The sequence below is a fragment of the Staurois parvus genome, unplaced genomic scaffold, assembly GCF_062004578.1.
Source record: "Staurois parvus isolate SC_StPar_1 unplaced genomic scaffold, SC_StPar_1.0 ptg003220l, whole genome shotgun sequence".
In the NCBI taxonomy this organism is placed as follows: Eukaryota; Metazoa; Chordata; class Amphibia; order Anura; family Ranidae; genus Staurois; species Staurois parvus.
The window spans coordinates 41,980-61,261 of NW_028321016.1; the positions used below are offsets into that span (position 1 = coordinate 41,980).

Sequence of the window (19,282 nt, forward strand, 5' to 3'; positions counted from 1 at the left end):
ATTGGACCACGGATGCAGGCGTCAGAACTAGAGATCGCACAGCTATGGCTTCACAGGTCAATCCGATTAGGGAAGCAAGGCATACATAAACTGGTGTCTGTCCGGAAGAACCAGGTGATGTATACCTGGCCTCCAGAGGGAATAAAACAGGAGGATCCAGTGTCAGAGGTGGAAGAAGCTCTTTCAGGGCTGACTCTACTAAGGCAGGCAGGATCAGGGTCTGCTGGGGTTCCCCAACAACCAACAGTGGCTGAGATAAGTATAACTGCACCTGTCTCTTCTGTTAGTGACGTCACTCTTGACATACCTTCTGTGTCTTCTGTCTCTATGCCTCAGCCTCTACCTCTACCTCTCCTTTCTTCCTGCTTCACCCCAGCTCCTTCTGTTTCCAACTATGAAGCCTTCTCAACAACCGATTTGCAGACTATCTGTGAATCAAGGGGAGTAGACACCCGGTTAAAAAACAGGGCGGATTGCATCAAAGCGCTACGAACCACTGATCAGACCCCTGCCCCCCAGCTATACCCTGATCTGAGGGACCTCAAACCTGAAGGTGCAGTAAGCGAGGTGGTTAATCTAAGCCCACCGATGATGCTGGGTCAGCCCTTGCACTCTTCCCGGACCGAGGCCTATCCAGTCAGGGTGCAGCAATTTGAAGGTCCTCCCAATGCACGGGGGGAACGGACTTTAGGGGAACGGGTAGTTTGGCATGTCCCCTTCACCCCGGCAGAGATCCGCACTATTCTGGCTGAGCTCCCGGACTATCGAGTCAATCCGAGAGGATTTGTTCGAATGTTTGGACAAAACCAGTTCAGCTATGGTATGAGCGGGTCAGATTGTGCACAGATCCTACGGGCAAAGGTGGGCATGGAAGTGGCCAGTACAGTGATTGCAGGGTGCTCTATAACCACGCATGAGGAGATGACTTCAGGGGGCAAAGAGTTCTGTACACAGCTAAAGGCAAAGCTTCCAGAAATGTATGGTGCTACCTCTACTACGGACATGATGAAGCTCACCCAGGGTCCTAATGAGGAAAGCGCCTGCTTCTGGCGCCGTCTCAAGCAGACGGCACTGGATGCAGATCTGGAAGTTGGACCTGATGCTCCAACTGAAGGGGTAAAGGTGACCGCGACGCACATTCTGTTGCGGGCCAAATTTTTGGAAGGCATCAATATTAAAATTCGGGAAAGGCTGGTTCTGGCCCGACCCGAATATAATGAGATGTCTATCCCTGCTATCCTTTCCACTCTTGCGGCAATAGAGAGGGAAATGGATAGAAGAAAACAAGACAAGGCCAAAGTTCTTATGTCCCAGACCCCACACGAAAAACCAAGGGATCTGGGTCACAGGAAGGATAGGCCCCCACCCAGGTGCTTCCAGTGCCACCAAACGGGGCACATGAGGAGGAGCTGTCCCCAATTACCTAAAGGTCGGTGGCAGTTCATTCCTGATGAGTCCTCCGCCCCTATGACCACCATGGTAAGTAACTCCTATGAATTCTCATAGGAAGTTGACAAATCGGTGTCGGCCCAGATCCATCTTTTTCTAGAGGAATTAAAATATCCCCTCCCTTGCCTCACTGACACCGGTGCAGCAAGAACGGTCCTGCGAAAACAGGACATCCAAGGCAAGGTACCCCTCTCAGGGGAAAGCCCTCCTAACCCCTACTAACCTCACTATCAAACGATGCACTATTCTTAACCCAGCTTCTCTTCTTCCTGTGTTGGAAGATGAGAAGGGGGGGGAGGACAGCAATGACAGTGCTGAATTTTGCAACACGACTAACAATACTAACACCTCTTCTGCTAACATGTCTTCTTTGTCCACTACTAATCTCTCTTCCAAAGGACACGACTGCATTTCTTTGGTGGAACTGGAGTCAGCGGCGACACACCCCATATCACCCCGAGAGTAGCGGTAAGGTTGAACGTCTTCCAATACCCAAAAACCTTGGCCTGAGTGTCTCCCCATTGCCCCCTATTCCATCCGGAATGCCCCTCGGCAACCACATGGGCTGTCACCCTATGAGGTGTTGTTTGGGGGACCTCCCAAAACAGGGTTGTACTTTCCTCAACAGTTGTCGTCTTTGCATTCACAGCTTACAGGTTATGTGCAATCTCTGCAACGGGAGCTGCAGAAGATACACCATCGGGTTCGCGAATCGCTCCCCGATCCAAATACAATAACAGGTGTTCTTTCTATTGAGCCAGGTGATTGGGTCGTCCTAAAGAAACATCAAAGAACCGGACTCGAGCCATGGTTCACCGGACCATACCAAGTCCAGCTGACGACACCTACCTCACTCAAACTCGAGGGACGAGACAACTGGGTGCACGCAAGCCACTGCAAGAAGCTTTTCAGCTACACCAGAGAATGAGGGGTGTCATTTTCCTTTTTCTTTTTGTTTGTATGTCATACATGTGTGTGAACGGAGGAAAAGACGGCAGATACCCCAACCTTTTATTTAAAATGCACCTGCGTTTAGCCAGAACCGCCAACAAAACCAACTGTTGGGTATGCTCTAAGCCCCCACCCAGTCATCACATGTCCGCAATGGCCGCTGTTCATGCCCTATATGACATCCGCGTCGGCATGAAAAAGCAAGGGACCCCTGGTCAGCCCCCACGTAGACATTTGTCGGTAGAACTTAATGACACATTTTTAGCAGGTAACATCAGTTTCAGCACCAATATTAGCTCTAGCTCCTGTAGGGCCCTCACCAGTCCATTATGGGTAACTGGGCAGCTAGGCAGCCCTCAGGTGTGCTTTAACATCAGCTTTGGCACAGGTAACAAGTTTGTTGGGATTACCACCTGCGAGGGAGGTATAACTGTCAATCTGACTAACCAGACTTCCTTTCTGAGTAACCACACTGACCGACCAGACCACGTGTGTTGGAAGGACGGATGTGATGTGCAGACTGAGGGAGCAATCCCCCAGTCTGTGCAACTGTTGCTCAGTACCAGAGGCCGAACGAGGAACTCTTCCTGCTCTGCTCTGACAGGTCCATACTATTTTCTGTGTGGTTCGGCAGCCTATAGAACATTTCCCCAGAACGCGAAAGGTTCGTGTGCCCTCATAAAGCTAGTCCCCGCATCCTATGTAGTGATGGACCATGAAGAGTTGATGGTCCACAAGAAGGTAAGGATGGCAGGGAGAGTTCGCAGGGAACTGTTCTCTGAGGGCGACCAGGCATGGGCTTGGTTCCCCTCATGGACAGGATGGGGAATAGAACTTATGAAGCGCCTGAACAATTTTTCTGTCATCGTGGATAGTATGTTTAACGAGACCGTAGAGGCTGTCAGAGAAATTGCCCAAGAACAACGGCAGATGGGAATTTTAGTGCTTCAGGAGAAGATGGCCCTCGATTATCTTTTAGCCGCCAAAGGGGGGTTCTGTGAGTTCATCGGAGAGGATTGTTGTACTTGGATAGAAGACACCGATGACAAGGTCCAGGCCCATATGGACAAAGTTAGTGAACTACAGGGAAAAGCTAGAGCTATAGCTAGTGAGGGTTGGAATCCGTTCAAGGGTTTGGGAGGATTGGGAGATTTCCTGTTCTCCATCGGATCTTGGTTGAAGGAAGTGGGAGTGTATATCCTGATGCTTCTCTTTTTCATCTGCCTTTTATATGCCGCGGTGAGATGTTCCTGTTGCCTCATCGACCGTGTAAGCCAAGCTCGGGCAGACGACCACATCTCCATGCCCGCTCCGGGGATCCCACTCCAACCACTGATCGGAGGAAGACCTCACCAACCATCCACCTTCTCTACAGATTACGTCCTGGCTTCCCTCTAATTTATCTCTCTGAAGACCACATTCTCCAAGACCTTCAAGCAAGCTTCAAGCCTCATCATGGTTTGTGTCTGCGATTTGGAAAACTGTCTGGGTCGAGACCAGCCTTGTGTGGCCCCGTCTGCAGGGGCAATTTGAGAATCTGTTGCTGGATCTCCCCAGACCACCGTGGGATCACAAGCTTTATTCATACCACAAGTCTGTTTGTGGTTTTTGCAAGAGCCTTCCTGTAGTGAAGGTTCCAACGCTCTTGAGGATCATCGCTTCAATCAAGCCTGTTTGCGTCGAGTCTGCGTCGGGTCTTGTTGTTTCAGGTACCCCGTGGAGCTTTATTCTCAGGGACAACTACAGGAACTCTTTGAAGTTTGAGACTACACCCATCAAGCTGAAGAAGATCAAGAAGGGACACGAGGAGAATATGATAAAACAGGAGGGAATGTCATGGAAATTTTGTATTGTTGGTCGAACTTTAAATGTGTCATGTATTCGTGTTATTCATATGTCTCTCGTGTGGCTTAATTAAAGCTCTGAAGGCTGCAATTGGGCCATGCGCATGTACAATGTATGTATTACAGTACTCGGCTTGGTAATGGATGAGATGGCAGATCTGTGCTTATAGACCGGCGTGTATACCACCACGGCATTCCATGCGAATGCTGCTGTCAGTAGACCGTGGGCCTGTATCCACATATCAGCAGCATGGTACCACGTGGGCTTCATAACGCAATGCGCAAGCGGTGTGAACTCCGTGTGTAGGCTTGTGCATATCTTACAACCCATTACTAATCTGAACTGTATCTCGGATGGATGTGTTTTAATAAAGATCGTATCGGGCCCATCCAGGTACAGACTGATATTTTTAGGGAGTCCTTGTGCAGAGAATTTTACATACCAATAGAAGCTAGTAGGACAGGAAATATGACCTCAGATGGCTCATAGGGGGGAAGGGGAGGAAGTCTGCTGACCTCAGAAGGTTCATGGGGGAGGACCAGTGATAGATAATAGCAAAGGCTATGCTCCAATTGGAATGTACATCCTCTGTATAAGCAATCCCCATTGCATTGTTCGGTGGGAGGGATTGACTTTATTCATGTGGGGGGCATGTGTGTATTCTTAATAAAACAGAGAGCTGAGCCTAAAATCAGCCCCTTATGTGAGTTGCAACCAGCCTTAGAGTGTCGTGTGATCATTCCAGGGTAACGGAGCTCCATCACCCACAAATTCAACAGATCCAAAGTATTTGGATGGGCAGGAATCGTGTAGTTTGGCTGCAGTCGTGGTAAGCGAGATTCGCACAGCTTTATGGGGGATTTCTGCGCATCCAACTGCGAGTACTCACGGTAAGGAGAAATTCGTTAAAGCGAATTTCCAAGACAGGTGCGGGGGTCAGGAGTGTGTAACATACAACATACTGTAGGGTGCGGGGTCAGGAGTATGTAACATACAACATACTGTAGAGTGCGGGGGTCAGGAGTATGTAACATACAACATACTGTAGAGTGTGGGGGTCAGGAGTATGTAACATACAACATACTGTAGGGTGCGGGGGGTCAGGAGTGTGTAACATACAACATACTGTAGGGTGCGGGGGGTCAGGAGTGTGTAACATACAACATACTGTAGAGTGCGGGGGTCAGGAGTATGTAACATACAACATACTGTAGAGTGCGGGGGTCAGGAGTATGTAACATACAACAGAATGTAGGGTGCGGGGGTCAGGAGTATGTAACATACAACATACTGTAGAGTGCGGGGGTCAGGAGTATGTAACATACAACATACTGTAGGGTGCGGGGGTCAGGAGTATGTAACATACAACATACTGTAGGGTGCGGGGGGTCAGGAGTGTGTAACATACAACATACTGTAGAGTGCGGGGGTCAGGAGTATGTAACATACAACATACTGTAGGGTGCGGGGGTCAGGAGTGTGTAACATACAACATACTGTAGAGTGCGGGGGTCAGGAGTATGTAACATACAACATACTGTAGAGTGCGGGGGTCAGGAGTATGTAACATACAACATACTGTAGGGTGCGGGGGTCAGGAGTGTGTAACATACAACATACTGTAGGGTGCGGGGTCGGGAGTATGTAACATACAACATACTGTAGGGTGCGGGGTCGGGAGTATGTAACATACAACATACTGTAGAGTGCGGGGGTCAGGAGTATGTAACATACAACATACTGTAGAGTGCGGGGGTCAGGAGTATGTAACATACAACATACTGTAGAGTGCAGGGGTCAGGAGTATGTAACATACAACATACTGTAGGGTGCGGGGGTCAGGAGTATGTAACATACAACATACTGTAGAGTGCGGGGGGTCAGGAGTATGTAACATACTGTAGGGTGCGGGGGTCAGTCATATCTATCCTCACTGTGAATTTCTTGCAGATTACGGAGCGCCTTGTGGGATTGGTTCCCGGATCGAACATCTGACGTTCCAGTCTGGGTGATAGAAGAGTCGATGTCTCCCCTGCAGCAGATTGACGTCATGAAGGAGACGCTGGCCCATCTGCTCTCTGAGCGCTCATTAGAGTGCAAGCTCTTGGCCACCCTGGGGTGCCTCCTGGCTGCCTCGGCGTACGGCCTGAGATGGAGGAGGAGACGTGGGATCCGCAGGAGGATGGAGGAGGAGAGGACGAGGAGGGAGGACAGTGTGCGCCTCATGCAGGAGGCTCTGCGCACATTTCACCAGCAGGTACAGCAGCTCCCCTCCAATCAGATCACTGAACAGCCTCCCTGACAAGGCCCCGCCCCCGAATGTATACACTCATTATTATTGGACACAAACACAATCCTGCTAAATCTCTGTGTGTGGGCGGGGCCACGGGGCTCATTCACATGGGCACTGTGTCTTCTACAGTGTGATTCACCTGTCACTTTATGTGGCTGGAGCTGTGGGGGCCACGGGTCCTAATCTGTACCAACACGGCCGGGGGTCCTAATCTGTACCAACACGGCCAGGGGGTCCTAATCTGTACCAACACGGCCGGGGGTCCTGATCTGTACCAACACGGCCGGGGGTCCTAATCTGTACCAACACGGCCGGGGGTCCTAATCTGTACCAACACGGCCGGGGGTCCTAATCTGTACCAACACGGCCGGGGGTCCTAATCTGTACCAATACGGCCGGGGGTCCTAATCTGTACCAACACGGCCGGGGGTCCTAATCTGTACCAACACGGCCGGGGGTCCTAATCTGTACCAACACGGCCGGGGGTCCTAATCTGTACCAACACGGCCGGGGGTCCTAATCTGTACCAACACGGCCGGGGGTCCTAATCTGTACCAACACGGCCAGGGGGTCCTAATCTGTACCAACACGGCCGGGGGTCCTAATCTGTACCAACACGGCCAGGGGGTCCTAATCTGTACCAACACGGCCGGTGGTCCCGATCTGTACGAACACAGCCGGGGGTCCTAATCTGTACCAACACGGCCGGGGGTCCCGATCTGTACGAACACGGCCGGGGGTCCCGATCTGTACCAACACGGCCGGGGGTCCCGATCTGTACCAACACGGCCGGGGGTCCCGATCTGTACCAACACGGCCGGGGGTCCTAATCTGTACCAACACGGCCGGGGGTCCTAATCTGTACCAACACGGCCGGGGGTCCTAATCTGTACCAACACGGCCGGGGGTCCCGATCTGTACGAACACGGCCGGGGGTCCTAATCTGTACCAACACGGCCGGGGGTCCTAATCTGTACCAACACGGCCGGGGGTCCTAATCTGTACCAACACGGCCGGGGGTCCCGATCTGTACCAACACGGCCGGGGGTCCCGATCTGTACCAACACGGCCGGGGGTCCTAATCTGTACCAACACGGCCAGGGGTCCTAATCTGTACCAACACGGCCAGGGGTCCTAATCTGTACCAACACGGCCGGGGGTCCCGATCTGTACGAACACGGCCGGGGGTCCTAATCTGTACCAACACGGCCGGGGGTCCTAATCTGTACCAACACGGCCGGGGGTCCTAATCTGTACCAACACGGCCGGGGGTCCCGATCTGTACCAACACGGCCGGGGGTCCCGATCTGTACCAACACGGCCGGGGGTCCCGATCTGTACGAACTCGGCCGGGGGTCCCGATCTGTACGAACACGGCCGGGGGTCCTAATCTGTACCAACACGGCCGGGGGTCCTAATCTGTACGAACACGGCCGGGGGTCCCGATCTGTACCAACACGGCCGGGGGTCCCGATCTGTACCAACACGGCCGGGGGTCCCGATCTGTACCAACACGGCTGGGGGTCCCGATCTGTACGAACTCGGCCGGGGGTCCCCATCTGTACGAACACGGCCGGGGGTCCTAATCTGTACCAACACGGCCGGGGGTCCTAATCTGTACCAACACGGCCGGGGGTCCCGATCTGTACCAACACGGCCGGGTGTCCCGATCTGTACCAACACGGCCGGGGGTCCTAATCTGTACCAACACGGCTGGGGGTCCTAATCTGTACCAACACGGCCGGGGGTCCTAATCTGTACCAACACGGCCGGGGGTCCTAATCTGTACCAACACGGCCACGGGTCCCAATCTGTACGAACACGGCCGGGGGTCCCGATCTGTACGAACACGGCCGGGGGTCCCGATCTGTACGAACACGGCCGGGGGTCCCGATCTGTACCAACACGGCCGGGGGTCCCGATCTGTACCAACACGGCCGGGGGTCCCGATCTGTACCAACACGGCCGGGGGTCCCGATCTGTACCAACACGGCCGGGGGTCCCGATCTGTACCAACACGGCCGGGGGTCCTAATCTGTACCAACACGGCCGGGGGTCCTAATCTGTACCAACACGGCCGGGGGTCCCGATCTGTACCAACACGGCCGGGGGTGACCATCTGTACGAACACGGCCGGGGGTCCCGATCTGTACCAACACGGCCGGGGGTCCCGATCTGTACCAACACGGCCGGGGGTCCCGATCTGTACCAACACGGCCGGGGGTCCCGATCTGTACCAACACGGCCGGGGGTCCCGATCTGTACCAACACGGCCGGGGGTCCCGATCTGTACCAACACGGCCGGGGGTCCCGATCTGTACCAACACGGCCGGGGGTCCCTATCTGTATGAACACGGCCGGGGGTCCCGATCTGTATGAACACGGCCGGGGGTCCCGATCTGTACCAACACGGCCGGGGGTCCCAATCTGTACCAACACGGCCGGGGGTCCCGATTTGTACGAACACGGCCGGGGGTCCCGATCTGTACCAACACGGCCGGGGGTCCCGATCTGTACCAACACGGCCGGGGGCCCTAATCTGTACCAACACGGCCGGGGGTCCTAATCTGTACCAACATGGCCGGGGGTCCTAATCTGTACCAACACGGCCGGGGGTCCTGATTTGTACCAACACGGCCGGGGGTCCTGATTTGTACCAACACGGCCGGGGGTCCCGATCTGTACGAACACGGCCGGGGGTGACCATCTGTACGAACACGGCCGGGGGTCCCGATCTGTACCAACACGGCCGGGGGTCCCGATCTGTACCAACACGGCCGGGGGTCCCGATCTGTACCAACACGGCCGGGGGTCCCGATCTGTACCAACATGGCCGGGGGTCCCAATCTGTACCAACACGGCCGGGGGTCCTAATCTGTACGAACACGGCCGGGGGTCCCGATCTGTACCAACACGGCCGGGGGTCCCGATCTGTACCAACACGGCCGGGGGTCCCGATCTGTACCAACACGGCCGGGGGTCCCGATCTGTACCAACACGTCCACGAGGAGGGGGGGGGAGGAGGAGAGGGGGTGGAGCCAGAACCGCAGGGGATGGGTTTCAGTAATGAAGCGGTGCCCCCGGCCCTCCTACTCATTAGATGTTGGACTGGAGGGGCCCCGGGATCCGTGTCCATGTCTATGATCATTCTGCATGGACTCTCCATGGACAATTGTCTTCCCGGGTGGGCCGGCACCGTTTGGGGGTCATATCATCCGTGTCATGTCCATGGAGGTTGGGTTCAGCTTCAGACTTGAGGACAGATCCTCGTAGACCCGGATCCTGTTATTGGTGGAGCAGTCAGTAGGGGTGTTCCCAGTCCTCACCGCTCCGTGTCTTCCTGTAGAACCCCGGCCTGGACCAGCAGAGGATTCTGGATCTGACGTTGGTGGAGTTGGCTGAGGAGCTGAAGGACGGCGCTCTGTCCCCGGAGACGGCGCTCTACGTCTATGTCCAGAAGGTGAGTGAGAACCATCAATATCTACACCCACGTGACCCCCAGTAGATGCAGGAGGTGGGACCCATGTGACCCCCAGTAGATGCAGGAGGCGGGACCCATGTGACCCCCAGTAGATGCAGGAGGTGGGACCCATGTGACCCCCAGTAGATGCAGGAGGCGGGACCCATGTGACCCCCAGTAGATGCAGGAGGCGGGACCCACGTGACCCCCAGTAGATGCAGGAGGCGGGACCCAGGTGACCCCCAGTAGATGCAGGATTCGGGACCACGTGACCCCCAGTAGATGCAGGAGGAGGGAACCAGGTGACCCCCAGTAGATGCAGGAGGCGGGACCCATGTGACCCCCAGTAGATGCAGGAGGCGGGACCCACGTGACCCCCAGTAGATGCAGGAGGCGGGACCCAGGTGACCTCCAGTAGATGCAGGAGGAGGGACCCACGTGACCCCCAGTAGATGCAGGAGGCGGGACCCACGTGACCCCCAGTAGATGCAGGAGGCGGGACCCAGGTGACCCCCAGTAGATGCAGGAGGAGGGACCCAGGTGACCCCCAGTAGATGCAGGAGGAGGGACCCACGTGACCCCCAGTAGATGCAGGAGGAGGGACCCACGTGACCCCCAGTAGATGCAGGAGGAGGGAACCAGGTGACCTCCAGTAGATGCAGGAGGAGGGACCCAGGTGACCCCCAGTAGATGCAGGAGGTGGGACCCACGTGACCCCCAGTAGATGCAGGAGGCGGGACCCAGGTGACCCCCAGTAGATGCAGGAGGCGGGACCCAGGTGACCCCCAGTAGATGCAGGAGGCGGGACCGACGTGACTGGCAGTTCTAGGACTGGTGGCAGTTCTCATGGGGCCGACAGTTCTGGGACGGGCGGCAGTTCTCATGGGGGCGGCAGTTCTGGGACGGGCGGCAGTTCTGGGACGGGCGGCAGTTCTCGGAGGGCGGCAGTTCTGGGACGGGCGGCAGTTCTGGGACGGGCGGCAGTTCTGGGACGGGCGGCAGTTCTCGGAGGGCGGCAGTTCTGGGACGGGCCGCAGTTCTCATGGGGGCGACAGTTCTGGGACGGGCGGCAGTTCTCATGGGGGCGGCAGTTCTGGGACGGGCGGCAGTTCTCAGAGGGCGGCAGTTCTGGGACGGGCCGACAGTTCTGGGACGGGCGGCAGTTCTGGGACGGGCGGCAGTTCTCATGGGGGCGGCAGTTCTGGGACGGGCGGCAGTTCTCGGAGGGCGGCAGTTCTCATGGGGGCGGCAGTTCTGGGACGGGCGGCAGTTCTCATGGGGGCGGCAGTTCTGGGACGGGCGGCAGTTCTCGGAGGGCGGCAGTTCTGGGACGGGCCGACAGTTCTGGGACGGGCGGCAGTTCTCATGGGGGCGGCAGTTCTGGGACGGGCGGCAGTTCTCATGGGGGCGGCAGTTCTGGGACGGGCGGCAGTTCTCGGAGGGGCCGACAGTTCTGGGACGGGCGGCAGTTCTGGGACGGGCGGCAGTTCTGGGACGGGCGGCATTTGTGGGACGGGCCGACAGTTCTGGGACGGGTGGCAGTTCTCATGGGGGCGGCAGTTCTCATGGGGGCGGCAGTTCTCATGGGGGCGGCAGTTCTCATGGGGGCGGCAGTTCTGGGACGGGCGGCAGTTCTCATGGGGGCGGCAGTTCTGGGACGGGCGGCAGTTCTCATGGGGGCGGCAGTTCTCATGGGGGCGGCAGTTCTGGGACGGGCGGCAGTTCTCATGGGGGCGGCAGTTCTGGGACGGGCGGCAGTTCTCATGGGGGCGGCAGTTCTCATGGGGGCGGCAGTTCTGGAACGGGCGGCAGTTCTCATGGGGGCGGCAGTTCTGGAACGGGCGGCAGTTCTCATGGGGGCGGCAGTTCTGGGACGGGCGGCAGTTCTCATGGGGGCGGCAGTTCTGGGACGGGCGGCAGTTCTCATGGGGGCGGCAGTTCTTGGACGGGCGGCAGTTCTCAGGGGGCCTGCAGTTCTCGGAGATCCTTCTTAATGTACGGCACAGCAGTAAACCAACCCTCTGGGTTGCCGGGATACCAGTCCCACCACTTGCTGGCTGTCAGGGGAAGATATGGAATATTATTGATGGATGTTTCATATTAATATGGCGCTGCCCCTTTAGGGGCCGCTCTGTGGTGCTGGTCCCTAGTGGTTGCCCTGACCTTGCAAGCCCAGCGGCACCTCTGACTCTCGGGGTTCAGACGTATTTCAGTAGTACAGAATAAGCGGCACGATTCGTTCCTAACACCTCGATATTCGATTTGTCCAGCAGAGGAGACCACAAGAACGTTGGGTTTGGGGTACAGAACCCCCCATCATGCATGGAAGCAGAACTTCGGTACGACAGGAACAGGCAACAGCAAAGCTGAACAGATAATACAGTCATTAGTAATACGCTTCAACTATATAAATCCAACCGGCAGTAAGAGGGGAAGAGAAGACTTGTTGGCTTGTCGGCTCCCTCTGGGCCCCTCAGGGCCACCGGCGGTACAAGGGGTGGGCAGAGAATTCTGTCTACTCCTGAATAAACATACGTACGTTCTCGGTTCGAGTAACAACGGCCTTAGAAAGGAAAAGGCCCCTTCAATCAGAGATTGCAGCATAAGTCCTTTGATTTTAGAAGGTCCTAAAATGATGGTATCCGCACTCTTCTGCTAGCAATGGTGGGGCCCATAAACATGAGTGAATACTGGTCATTCAATGACGATAACAGGCTGTGGTAAAGGTCAAAGCAAAGGTCTCCTGATACTGAGGTGTAAAGGTGTCGGCATGGAGTGTCTCTGGAGTGATGGCAGAGAGGTTGGGCATCCGCCGGCTCACCAATCCTATGGATAGAGTTCTCTCCCGGGCTCTTGACTGTCCACATAGATGTGTAGAGTTACCACCACCCAGCCTGTCAGCATGGGGAGCAGCAATGTCCGAGCGAGGACCGGACAGAGACAGTCCCGGTGCGACGATCGGTGTCACCACTGTGCCGAACTACTGTGCAGAGTCCCTCCGCTTCCTCTGGAGGAGAACGGCAGTCGCCCTGTGTCCAGCTCTGGATCCCATGCCAAGAGAGCGAGCCAGTACCATGCTCTGGAATATATCTGCTCTCCCAGCATCCTCCTCATTCCCCAGCTCTCTGGTAGTTGTAGTTCAGCCAGCACTCAGGAATACGGGATGCATTGGTTATAGGACTACAAGTCCCAGGATCCTCTGCTGTTATTAAAACTGGATCCACTCTGCTAACAGGAAGTGATGTAGCCGTCCTGGTACTGGGGGGGGGGGGGGTGGAGGAGTAGCCAAAGTCTCATCCGTAAATGTCCCTCAATGGCAGAATGATAGAGCCGGCTACACTGCCCCCAAAAGCACACATACACCTTTACCAGGAGACTAACGGGAGTGCCAATCCTCTCCGCAGGCTCTTGAAGTTCACAAGACTCTGAACTGCGTGACTGTTTTCCTGTCCGACTGTGAAGATCAACTGAAGAAACTACGAGAGAGTGAAGTGAAGGGCCCCTTGTATGGGGTCCCAGTGTCCATAAAGGAGCATGTTGGCTATCAGGTAATTATACTGATGTGTGTTTCAGATCTTTCATCTGGAGGTCCAATCGTAGAGCCTCCAGGTCATGGACCGGGCCCTGGACTGGACATAGAGAGCCATTTATCCAACCGTCCAATCACAGCTCCATCCACTGGTGTTCAATTCAGAATCTGATTCCCGTATTCAAATATCCTCCTGACTGACCTCTCCTGGCATGGAGGGTCCTAACCGTCCTCTCTGGGATTCCAGGGTCACCCCTCCACATGTGGCCTGGCTCAGTATCTGGATGTTCTGGAGGAGGAGGACAGCGTCATCGTCAAAGTCTTGAAGAAACAAGGAGCCATTGTGTTCGCCAAGACCAACGTGCCGCAGAGCCTGATCTGGTGAGGACCCCTTCTTCCTCCACCTCACCCCCCACTTCATCCTCCACTCCATCCTCCACCTCATCCTTCATCTCGCCCCCCCCTCCTCTTCCCCCACTCCATCCTCCACCTCATCCTTCATCTCGTTCCCCCTCTTCCCCCACTCCATCCTCCACCTCATCCTTCATCTCACCACCCATCTCTTCCTCCACTCCATCCTCCACCTCATCCTTCATGACACCACTCATCTCTTCCTCCACTCCATCCTCCACCTCTTTCCCCACTCCTTCCTCCACCTCATCCTTCATCTCACCCCCCACCTCATCCTGCACTCCTTCCTCCACCTCATCCTTCATCTCACCACCCACCTCATCCTCCACCTCGTCCTTCATCTCACCCCCCACCTCAGCCTCCACTCCATCCTCCACCTCATCCTCCACCTCATCCTTCATCTCACCACCCACCTCATCCCCCACTCCATCCTCCACCTCATCCTTCATCTCACCCCCCACCTCATCCTCCACTCCATCCTCCACCTCATCCTTCATCTCACCCCCCACCTCATCCTCCACTCCATCCTCCACCTCATCCTTCATCTCACCACCCACCTCTTCCCCCACTCCATCCTCCACCTCATCCTTCATCTCACCACCCATCTCTTCCTCCACTCCATCCTCCACCTCATCCTTCATGACACCACCCATCTCTTCCTCCACTCCATCCTCCACCTCTTTCCCCACTCCTTCCTCCACCTCATCCTTCATCTCACCCCCCACCTCTTCCTCCACCTCATCCTTCATCTCACCCCCCACCTCTTCCTCCACTCCTTCCTCCACCTCATCCTTCATCTCACCACCCACCTCATCCTCCACTCCTTCCTCCACCTCATCCTTCATCTCACCACCCACCTCATCCTCCACTCCATCCTCCACCTCGTCCTTCATCTCACCCCCCACCTCATCCTCCACTCCATCCTCCACCTCATCCTTCATTTCACCACCCACCTCATCCCCCACTCCATCCTCCACCTCATCCTTCATCTCACCACCCACCTCTTTCCCCACTCCTTCCTCCACCTCATCCTTCATCTCGTCCCCACCTCATCCTCCACTCCATCCTCCACCTCGTCCTTCATCTCACCCCCCACTTCATCCTCCACTCCATCCTCCACCTCGTCCTTCATCTCACCCCCCACCTCATCCTCCACCTCATCCTTCATCTCACCACCCACCTCATCCTCCACTCCATCCTCCACCTCATCCTTCATCTCACCCCCCACCTCTTCCCCCATTCCATCCTCCACTTCGTCCTCCATCTCTTACTTCACCCCACCCTCCACCCCATCATCCACCCTTCCTTCACCTCACCCCCCACCTCTTCCTCCACTCCATCCTCCACCTCTTTCCCCACTCCATCCTCCACCTCGTCCTTCATCTCACCCCCCACCTCATCCTCCACTCCATCCTCCACCTCATCCTCCACCTCATCCTTCATCTCACCACCCACCTCATCCCCCACTCCATCCTCCACCTCATCCTTCATCTCACCACCCACCTCTTCCCCACTCCTTCCTCCACCTCATCCTTCATCTCGTCCCCCACCTCATCCTCCACTCCATCCTCCACCTCGTCCTTCATCTCACCCCCCACCTCATCCTCCACTCCATCCTCCACCTCGTCCTTCATCTCACCCCCCACCTCATCCTCCACCTCATTCTTCATCTCACCACCCACCTCATCCTCCACTCCATCCTCCACCTCATCCTTCATCTCACCCCCCACCTCTTCCCCCATTCCATCCACCACTTCGTCCTCCATCTCTTACTTCACCCCACCCTCCACCCCATCATCCACCCTTCCTTCACCTCACCCCCCACCTCTTCCTCCACCCCTCGCTTCACTCCATCCCCCACCTCATCCTTCATCTCACCACCCACCTCTTCCTTCACCTTACCACCCCCCCTTCCTTCACCCCACCCTCCACCTCTTCCTTCACCCCACCCTCCACCCTTCCTTCGCCTCACCCCCCCACCTCATCTTCCACTCCATCCTCCACATCTTCCTTCACCCCATCCTCCACCCTTCCTTCGCCTCACCCCTCCACCTACTCCTTCACCCCACCCTCCACCTCTTCCTGCACCTCCCCCCCCCCACCTCATCCTCAAGTCCATCCTGCACCTCTTCCTCCACCCCATCCTTCACCCCACCCTCCACCTCTTCCTTCACCCCACCCTTCCTTCGCCTCACCCCCCCACCTCATCTTCCACTCCATCCTCCACATCTTCCTTCACCCCATCCTCCACCCTTCCTTCGCCTCACCCCTCCACCTCTTCCTTCACCCCACCCTTCCTTCGCCTCACCCCCCCCACCTCATCTTCCACTCCATCCTCCACATCTTCCTTCACCCCATCCTCCACCCTTCCTTCGCCTCACCCCTCCACCTCTTCCTTCACCCCATCCTCCACCCTTCCTTCGCCTCACCCCCCCCCCTCATCCTCAAGTCCATCCTCCACCTCATCCTTCATCTCACCACCTACCTCTTCCTTCACCCCATCCTCCACCTCTTCCTTCACCCCATCCTCCACCTCTTCCTTCACCCCATCCTCCACCTCTTCCTTCACCCTATCCTTCACCTTTTCCTTCACCCCACCCTCCTCCTCTTCCTTCACCTCTCCCCTGACCTCTTCCTCCACCCCACCCTCCACCTTTTTCTTCACCACATCCTCCACCTCTTCCTTCTCCCCACCTTCCACCTCTTCCTCCACCTCACCCCCCACCTCTTCCACAACCATACCCTCCACCACCTCTTCCTTCACCCCATCCTCCACCTCTTCCTTCACCCCATCCTCGTCCTCTTCCTTCACCCCATTCTCCACCTATTCTTTCACCCCATCCTCCACCTCTTCCTCCACCTCACCCATTACCTCTTCCTCCACCTCACCTCATCCTCCACGCCATCCTCCACCTCGTCCTTCACCCCATCCTCCACCTCTTCCTTCACCCCATCCTCCACCTCTTCCTTCACCCTATCCTTCACCTTTTCCTTCACCCCACCCTCCTCCTCTTCCTTCACCTCTCCCCTGACCTCTTCCTCCACCCCACCCTCCACCTTTTTCTTCACCACATCCTCCACCTCTTCCTTCTCCCCACCTTCCACCTCTTCCTCCACCTCACCCCCCACCTCTTCCACAACCATACCCTCCACCACCTCTTCCTTCACCCCATCCTCCACCTCTTCCTTCACCCCATCCTCGTCCTCTTCCTTCACCCCATTCTCCACCTATTCTTTCACCCCATCCTCCACCTCTTCCTCCACCTCACCCATTACCTCTTCCTCCACCTCACCTCATCCTCCACGCCATCCTCCACCTCGTCCTTCACCCCATCCTCCACCTCGTCCTTCACCCCATCCTCCACCCCGTCCTCCACCTCGTCCTTCACCCCATCCTCCACCTCGTCCTTCACCCCATCCTCCACCTCTTCCTTCACCCCATCCTCCACCCCATCCTCCACCTCGTCCTTCACCCCATCCTCCACCTCATCCTCCACCTCGTCCTTCACCCCATCCTCCACCTCGTCCTTCACCCCATCCTCCACCTCTTCCTGCACCCCATCCTCGTCCTCTTCCTTCACCCCATCCTCGTCCTCTTCCTTCACCCCATCCTCGTCCTCTTCCTTCACCCCATCCTCGTCCTCTTCCTTCACCCCACCCTCTACCTCTTCCTTTACTGCACCCCCCACCTCTTCCTCCATGCCACCCTCCACCTCTTACTCCACTTCACCCCCCCCCCCCCCCACCTCACCTCTTCCTTCACCTCACCCCCACCTCTTCCTCCACGCCATCCTCCATTTCTTCCTTCACTCCACCCCCCACCTCATCCTCCACCTCTTCCTTCACCCCACCCTCCACTGTGACAGACCCAACTTGGGGACTAGGGGCTAGCCTTCTACCACTGATTCTGGCCCATGCAGAGAGCAGATCATTCTGTAATGATGGACAACAACGTGATCTCTGGGAGGGAGGCTGGGATGACTTACAGACAAGACCGCTTCCCTTCTGGGTGGATGGAAGGTGTAATGTTCATCTTCTACGGGTTAATGGTCAGGAAATATGGTGGTCCTCCTGCAGACTGGGTTGGAGAAGGTTCAGGAGATGCAGCAGCCAGATGCAGTTCAAGGTCCTGGGACATAAGGAAGCCCTCACTCCCCAGGCACAGATCCCAGAAAGCATTCCTTACCTTCTCCAATAACTATCTTTATCTGCCGATCATCACACTGCATGGCCAGGAGAGTGACCAATCAGGAACAATGGGGGGATAGAGATTGTGGAGGATGACTCTACCTCACCTCTGCCACACTGTATATCCAGGAGGTGACAACACTTTTTCCAGGTTCAGCTTCTTGTGGAGGTGGAGAGATGATGCTGCACCAGGAAGTGGTGGTGTCACCCTCTGGTAATGCGATGTATGGGATGAGATGGTGAGAAATATATTTATTTCTTTGTTTGAAATTCAACTTTATGTGAATATCAAGTTTCAGATTCTCGATTATGATGCAGGAAAGCCATTATAATGTCTCCCGCTCTCCACAGCTATGAAACCAGCAACACAATCTACGGATACACAAGGAACCCACATAACACAGCCAAGGGGGCTTCGGGGTCCACAGGTGGAGAAGGTGCTCTGATTGGAGGTGGAGGTTCGATTCTGGGCTTCGGAACTGACCTCGGTGGCAGCATTCGTCTCCCATCCAGTTTTTGTGGGATTTCCGGGTTTAAGCCAACATCTCTACGGCTGAGGTGAGCAGTACATGCCCATGGTTCCTCCATTCTCCTGTCGCCCCCCATAGATTCACACCTGATTTAGGGTTGCCTAAGGTTTTGCCTGGTTAATGAGGCAGAATGTGTAATTTGTCTTTTATAACATTGTATTGTTCTGTAATATCTGAGAGGGGTCATCATTTAGACGTATTTAGAGAAAAGTCTCTTCTTTGAATGTGAAAACCTCCTGGGACTTGGTCTCTATGGAGAATGTGGCGGATGGTCTGACCAGACTAGGGGCGGACTGACCATTTGGAAACTCGGGCACTGCCCGAGGGCCCCGGGTCAGTAGGGGGCCCCATGAGATGCCCCTAGTACCTTTTTTCATAGGCTTTTTTGAGTTTGGGCAAGGACACAGGGGCCCCATGATCCTCTATTGCCTGGGGGCCCCATGAGTTGTCAGTCCGCCCCTGGACCAGACCTACAGCAGGAGATAACATGGGATTCGGTGTAGTATGCTGCAGGTCTTCAGCTCATGATGGATGATATTCTGGTCCTGAAATCCTAGTTTGTGTGCTCTCTGAGGGTGGGAAGTGGGTGGAGCAGGTCGGTACTGCGGGGGAGTGGCTATCATACA

At 55.9% G+C, this 19,282-nt stretch overlaps 1 protein-coding gene across 5 annotated transcripts in view; it reads left to right on the forward strand.

The window, feature by feature from the left end:
* The window catches only part of LOC149428472 (vitamin D3 hydroxylase-associated protein-like), a 57,945-nt gene that overhangs the window by 18,868 nt on the left and 19,795 nt on the right, over positions 1-19,282 (forward strand). For 2 of the 5 annotated variants that reach the window (XM_089667369.1, XM_089667368.1), the window contains exons 2-6: positions 6,196-6,502; positions 9,885-9,998; positions 13,403-13,546; positions 13,775-13,908; positions 18,478-18,684. In XM_089667369.1, coding sequence (XP_089523495.1) covers positions 6,269-6,502; positions 9,885-9,998; positions 13,403-13,546; positions 13,775-13,908; positions 18,478-18,684 — 833 coding nt within the window. In that variant the 5' untranslated portion in view covers positions 6,196-6,268. Of the gene's footprint in view, positions 1-2,206; positions 5,136-6,195; positions 6,503-9,884; positions 9,999-13,402; positions 13,547-13,774; positions 13,909-18,477; positions 18,685-19,282 lie in introns of those variants that run through there. The other 3 variants (XM_089667367.1, XM_089667371.1, XM_089667370.1) reach the window with 3 other exon arrangements.